This window comes from Marmota marmota, unplaced genomic scaffold (genome assembly GCF_001458135.2).
Source record: "Marmota marmota marmota unplaced genomic scaffold, marMar, whole genome shotgun sequence".
Classification (NCBI taxonomy): Eukaryota; Metazoa; Chordata; class Mammalia; order Rodentia; family Sciuridae; genus Marmota; species Marmota marmota.
This window is the reverse complement of record NW_026000349.1, coordinates 593,912-601,512: the sequence shown is the minus strand read 5'-3', so window position 1 is coordinate 601,512 and position 7,601 is coordinate 593,912. Positions and strand designations below refer to the sequence as shown.

Below are 7,601 nucleotides of genomic sequence, written 5' to 3'. Positions count from 1 at the left end.
GGGAACATATGTAAAGGCTGTTTTTGATTTCTTATAATTAACATAATCTAATAGTATCAAATAATTTTATATAGTTTTAGTTTTTATGATATTTTGAACATAACAGAAATCTAGAGAAGATGGTCTGATTACTATAATGATGTGATTTGGGGTAATTAATATAATAGTTATATATTATATGTACATTGTATTATTTATATATTATACATTATGTTTACTATGTATCTATTATTATGTTAATTATATGGAAATTAATATAATTACTAGTACTGTTCACCTTGATTTCTCAATTGTTAACATCTCTCATAATTATTATAACTCTGTCTTACGGAACCATTATATACAAATTTGTATGATATTTCACCCCAAAATACTTATATGCATTGGGAAAAAAGGACATTTGCCTACCTTACCACAAAGCCATTACCAACTAACAAAATGAAGAGTAACATCATATCCTCATATCACCAACTATGTCAAACCATATCTATCCACATTTCCCAAATTGTCTTCAGATGTCTTTTTAAAGCTCAGTTATTAAAAGTTCCCAATCAACGGCTATGAGTTAGGTTTGATTATTTCTCTTGGAGACTCTTCATTTGAGAATTGTTCCCTACTGCCTTTCTCCCCAGAACTATTCTAGTCCTCTCAGCACACACAATGATATTGACTGGTTGAAAAGTTTGAACCAGGTACCTGCGGACTATTCCACCTCCTGCTTTTATCTGAAATGATTAATTGGGAATTCTGTATTGAGTTAGGGTGTAGATGGTATCAATCTAGGAAATCTTATGGGAATTAAAAAGTGCTTATGTGGTATAGCAGAACGTGAGATCTCCTGGCTTCAAGTGTACTCTTTTCTTGTAAGTCCACTCAGGGACTTTTGTCAGAAGCAATGAAGTGTGTGTGTGTGGGGGGAAGGGGGGTTGTTGTTAGAAGACTAATAGAATACTCAAGGTGTTTTCCTTTTTCATCTCCTAGCTTTATGTCCTATTTTAGACTGTGGTTTCACTGTGTCAGGCCCATATCTTTTAGTTTTGTTACTCACTGTCTTTAAACCTTGACTTGGTGAGGAATATACAGAATGTTAAAAGTATGCGCTTCATATCAGGTCGAGCCACTTGGATCCTCTGCCCTTAGCCTCCAGGTACTTATCTCTTCAAATAGAGACCTCCTTCTCCTTTCAGGTGTCCATTTATTTCTTGTTCAGAATAATGAGGGTAATAGAGAAAGAGTATCTTGTAGGACTGAAGTTAATCCACCAAATGAAGTTAATTCACTATGGTGGTGACCATAGTGGTTCTTGTTGAATGTAATAATCTGTGTTTTAGGTTTTATCTAGAAGAGAGAAAAAAAGGACCAGTATAGCAATGGAGCTGATTACTGATCCTCCCATCTTGTTCTTGGATCGACCAACAACTGGTTTACATATAAGCACAGCAAATACTGTACTTTTGCTCCTGAAAAGGTAAATACTGTAGGAACATTGTTCTTTTATTTATTTACAATTGGATCACTTCTATGTACCAGGGGTTCAGGGTGCCAGGGTTTCAGAAGTGAAGAGCAGAATTCTTTCCTTTCTTCTTAAAGAGAAATAGTCAAGGAGCAAAGAAGTGTTATTAAGAAAAATGAATGAACAACTTGGGGAAGAATGGCCATGAAGGGAGTGAGGAATTGTTTTAAAAAACAGGATAGTCGTGGAGGACCACAAGTATGTGACGAGAGACCTGTGACAGAGTGAGTCCTGCTCTTTCTGTCAGCAGAGAGTTTTGGTTGGAAGGAGCAGCCAGTGGCCCTGAGGCACAGCATGCTTGATGCTTGATGTGTGTGGAGCATCAGAGAGGCCAGAGGGACAGAACCCCGTGCAGGTTGGCTGCTAGACTCTTATAACAAGACCACAGGCTAGGGGCTGAGTAACAGATACTACTTTTCTTCCAGCTCTAAAAGCTGGAATTTGAGATCAAGGTGTCTACAAGTTGTTTCTTCTTGGATCCTTCAATAGACACAGTCAGATGAGTCACCACTTAATGACCTTCTTTAATCTTAGTGACTTCTTTAAAGACTCTCCAGAGGTAGCCACATTCTGAGGTGCTGGGTGTTAGGACTTTAACATATCAGTTTTGGAGAGGCCACAATTCAGCCAATTAGAAATGATGTAAAGTAAAGTTGGGCTTGGGACAGATTACATAGACATCATTGGCCCCTGTGAGACATATTTTGTGCTGCTAAGGTCCAGGGACATTTTGAGAGTGTAAGCATTGACTGCACAATGAGGCCAAGGTGAATGAAGGACACCAAGAAATAGCTGCAGAAGTAGGCCCTGTCCTACTAGGATGCTGGTGGTCAGGTGGTAAGAAAAGCATGGGTTCTGGGTCTTTTTTGAAGGTGGAACCAACTGGATCAGCTTAGGAAATGGACTTGGCCTGTTATGAATCCTAAGTGGGGGCCTGGAAAAGTAGAACAATGGGAAAAAAAAGTCATTCATTTCTATCAAGAAAGGAGACTGGCAGGAATGTAATAGGAGAAATTTTTAAGATTAATTTTTGAACATCTTCTTTAAAATTATAAAAAATTATTTCAAACTGACAGGAAAGTTCCAAGAAAAGTTTAAAGAAAAAAAAAATTCCCAGTTCCCTCACCTGGATTCCCTAACTTCTATTTTACTGCTTTACTCCCCTCTTCTTCCATCTATGTTCCACCTGTGTTAAGTTTTTTTCTGACCTCATGCTCCATCTCTGGTAAATTCTCCCCAGTGTAAATTCCAAGAGGCAAGGACATTCCACTACACCAGCCTTCAGGTAAGGAAGTTGACAGTGGTGGCTTCACAACCATCCAGTGCTTAGACTCTAGTCACATGTCATCAGCTTCCCCTGCAGTGTCTGTTTCCTGCAGTGCCTTGGGATTCTTCACTGAAACATGTCTTTTCTGGCTTTCCTGTTTTGGTTGGTTTGATAATCTGTGTGAGTTCCACAGTCCTTTCCTGTCCGTCATGCCCTTGCAAGTCTTGGTGGATTTCATGGGGTGACCCTCTACCGGATCCATCCCTATGTTCCATGAGCAGATTCCAGTCTCATAGGTGGTGTGAACTTCCCTCATTTTATTATGTTGGGGTCTGTTGGGCTTCTCTGCTGGGAAAGTACTTTTCTTCTTTAGAGTAGATTAGTATTTTTTTTTTTCTGGGAAGATAATTGCCTATTATACCAAGATTGTGTTCCTCCTCAAGTCTCACCCACCAATTTTAGCGTAAGCTAATAACTCCTGTTCTTGTGGTAGTTGCCTAACAAGTAATTGTTGACATTTTATCTAAGGAAGAGTTTTTCCCCTGTTCATTTTCTGTGTGATGCAATGGGTTGGAATCTGCTTTTCTTCACTGTTTTAATGATTAAATTGATCCTGATTTGACTAGGGGATGGCTTTTCAATGGTCTGTGTGTTCTTTTGACCTCTCCCTGATCATTGTTCCATCATTTCTTTACTTTGTAGTCACTGTGATGTTTCATGTTTATGTTGCACTTTTCCTGAGTTAGCTATTTGTGGAAGGATGTGGTTTGTTCTGGTTTAATTAATATTAAGAAACCAAAATGTGGTTGCTATTGTGCTCACTGCTATTGGAGTGGCATTGCTTTTAGGTCTTCAGTAGGCGTACCTAGGCCTACTGTATGTGTTTATATAAAATATGGAAATATATTCTATTTTATTTGGAAACATTGGCCCTGCATGAATTTTATATGTGTGTATACAGATGTGTGTGTGTGTGTGTGTGTATGTGTGTATGTGTGTAGTGGGGTTTTTATTGTGTGTGTGGCAGGGTTCCTACCCATGGCCTCATGTTTGCTAAGTACTTACTCTACACCTGAGCAATATTTTCAGTCTTTCTCTCTCTCTCTCTCTCTCTCTCTCTCTCTCTGTCTCTCTCTGTCTCTCTCTGTCTCTCTCTCTGTGTATATATGTATATATATTATAAAAACATGTAAACATACTTCTGTAATTATTACTGTTTATGAGTATATATTTAGATACCCATGAGTTCATATTATTATTTTTATTTCCAGTCCAATATCTCTGTGTCATTTTTAGTTCTTTCCCTTTCAGCCTTTGCAAGTCACTTCAGACCATGAGAGATGTGACTCCTTTTATTTTAGTATATTCACTTACTTGGTCTGTCTATGATTTAATTGTTTAATGCAACCAGTCTGCCACTTGCTCTGGGCTATATCTTTGTCTCCTACCTCTGGAAACCTCTCTACTTCATACTTTAAGGTGCCTGACACACCACCTTCATGGTTTCCCCTAGTACTTACCTTGCTTTCTCTGATGGCCATACACTCGTAAGAAAGTTTCTGATAGGAGAGAAAAAACAGGACGATGCAAAGATGGCTGTTTGTTTAAATATCTTATGCTCTAGATGTCAACTTACGTATAAATGAAGATGCCAGGTTATGGGCCTGGAGTTCTGGTACCTTTATAGAACATACCCAGGAAACTTTTTTTATTATCTACAGCTCTGCTGACAGTCTTCATTAGACAATGATGAATTGATACAGAATATTGTAACTATGTCCTTTATATTTTTTTACTGGGTAGCATTCAAGCATCCTGCCTCTTTTAGAGATCAAGCCCTGCTATGCACAGTCATCACTTGGGGTCTGATTAAAATGTAGATTCTGTTTCTTTAAGTCTGAGGTGGAGCCCAGGATTTTCCCTAGGGGACTCTAAGAGGAGATACTGATACTAATGCCACTGCCCATCCAATCACACTTTGAGTAGCAGGGCTCTCGTACAATTCTGCTTCCTGCTTCTAGTTGTCTACCAGCTCAATGATGTCTACTGAATACAGTTCCAGTTTCTGAGAGAAGGACCAATCTTAGGCTTGTCATTCTCTTTTTGTAGTCTCTTTAGTTACCTTATTCATTTAATACCAAGTCACTGTCTCTCAGATATATATAAACACACCTCTTGCTTTGTAACACTGAGTTTCTTTGACCAGGAGTATCCTTTTCTTAGCTGAGTCCTGTTGGTCCATTTGATGTTCCACTTGTATCATCTTTAGCCTAGGTTGTTAGCCCTACAAGGAACCCTTAGCTATATCTATTCCACATTCTATTGAAATTTTTGGTCTTCTTGCCCAAATCTCTTTTGAGGCAGAGCACCTTTGGGCACTAAACTATACTAGGAACTAATCAAATTTGTAGATTGAAGTGGGTCTTCTAAAGTTTTGTTGTTGTTGTTGTTGCTCTCAGGATTGAACCTCAGTGTGCTCTACCACTGATTCTGTGACCTTCTTACTTCTTATTTTGGGACAGAGGTACACCAAGTGGCTTAGGCTAACTTCAGACTTGAAATCTTCCTGCCTCAACCTCCTGCCTAGCTGAGATTATAGTCACATACCACCACACCTGGCTCATAAACATTTTAAATATCTACTTTGAACATTTTTACCTTTATTTTTTGCATCCATAGTAATAACTCATGTGAAATGGCCTTTTAACACTATTTCTACCACAAATTAAACCAGAGACAGAATCATAGCCTTACTTCTTCATAATTGTGACTTAGTGGGTATTTGCTTAACTTTTAAGCTTTTCCTGTTAAAAGTTATGAAATTATAATATTGAAACTACCTTATTACAATAGTGTGAAAATTCAAATGAAGTAATTTCTAAAGCGTTTAGCAATCTCATAGTACATACTTCAGAATGTTCATTGTTTTATCAAGGTAGAAAAAAGGAAAACTAATCCTAAAGCGATAGAAGACAAATCATCAATGAGAATTATTTGTATGACTATTTTCTTTTTTTTTAAAGAGAGAGAGAAGAGAAAGAGAGAATTTTTTAGTATTTATTTTTCAGTTTTTGGTGAACACAACATCTTTATTTTGTTTTTATATGGTGCTGAGGTTCGAACCCAGAGCCCCATGCATGCCAGGCAAGCGTGTTATCTACTGCTTGAGCCACATCCCCAGCCCAGACTGTTGTCTTAATATTTACTCTATTACTACTTCTCAAACTTGATTATACTTGTAGGTTGCCTGGACAGCTTGTTAATAATATGGACTCCCTGTATCATCCTCCAAAATTCTAATTCAGTGTCTAGGAGGACTGTCCAGGCATCTGTATTTTTAATAAGCTTTATAGTAAATTCTAGACTGTCGATGTACCATCTTTTCAGAAGCCTAATGTTTTTATTTTTTATTTTTCTTGGTAAGAATCATCTTTTTTTAATTTATCTTGATTATGTATTTTAATTGCTGTTATGGTACTTATAAACACTGCAAAATTCTTCCAAGGAAAAAACTGACTATAAATGCTGCCAAGTTAAATCCTGTTTAGAACACAAAGAATATTAATAATGTATATGAACAATTCTTTCAAAACAAGCAAATAAAAAAATTCCCTTAGTTGTTATTATTAAAGATACAAAGCCCATAATAATTACTACTTTTTCATAATAATTACTAAGGTGCACAAAAATCTTGATTGTTTTTTTTTTTTTTGCATACCTGGGTATGAACCCCAGGGTCTTACATATGCTAGGAAAGCACTTTTGATGAGCTATATCTCCAGCCCATCATGCATTTTTTTTGAGTTGCAGTGTTGTTGAAATAATAAAGAATGATAACATGTTTAATTTTTAAATTGCATATTAAAGTTAATTTCTAAGAATTTAGTACTAATAAAAACATTGAATTAGGAATGAGGCTGTGGTTCAGCGATAGCACACTTGCCTGGCATAAATGAGACACTGGGTTAAATCATCAGCACCATGTATTAAAAAATAAAGGTCTATCAACAACTAAAAAAAGAAACCCAAAAGATACGTAAATAAAGGTATGGTGTCCAACTACAAGTAGAAAAATATAAAAAAAATATTGAATTTAGATTCCCCAGGTCATGTAGGTAACATAAGATTAGGTGATAAGACTATAAGAGAAAATGAAGTTGAACTTCGAACTCTTGTTTTAGTGGTAAGAATAAACTGTTTTATTAGGAAGGGCAAGGTTCAGATGTGTAATGATTCATTATCTTCCCTCTTTTGAATTAGGATTTCTGAGCAGGGACCAACAATCATCTTTACCATTAATCACCCTTGGTATTCCATCTTCAAGATCTTTGACAGCCTCACCTTATTGGCCTCAGGAAAACTATTGTACCAAGGTCCTGCACAGAAGGCTTTGGAATACTTTGCATCAGCAGGTTTGGTTGACTTTTTCATGCACTAGATCCTTCATTCTTGGAATTCTGGGAGAGAACAGAGGTATTGCTGGGAGTGCTATTTGATCTTTGTATAAATTTACCTCAGGTTCTACCACTCTAAAACATCCTTGGTCACTTTGTTGCCAAACATTTTTTTTCATATGGCAGCATATGTGTGTGAGAGTGTTTGTACTGGTCCTGTGGCTGTACTGCTTCCCAGTGATTGTGTGGGTTAGCTCTTCATTCCTATAACACATATCTGAGAAAAACTAATTACAAAAAGTATGATGGTTTTTGGCTTCAAGTTTTAGATGTTTCAGTCCAAAGTCTACTGGCTTCATTGCTTTGGGCCTGAGGTGAGGCAGAAAAATGGTGTAAGGATGTGGTGGAGGGAAGGGGGGGAGGGAGT

General features: G+C 37.2%; 1 protein-coding gene across 1 annotated transcript in view; it reads left to right on the top strand.

The window, feature by feature from the left end:
• The window catches only part of LOC107160723 (broad substrate specificity ATP-binding cassette transporter ABCG2-like), a 73,626-nt gene that overhangs the window by 48,957 nt on the left and 17,068 nt on the right, over positions 1 to 7,601 (top strand). The window contains 2 exon segments of the mRNA XM_048797471.1: positions 1,332 to 1,468; positions 7,041 to 7,192. Of these exon segments, the coding sequence (XP_048653428.1) occupies positions 1,332 to 1,468; positions 7,041 to 7,192 (289 nt within the window).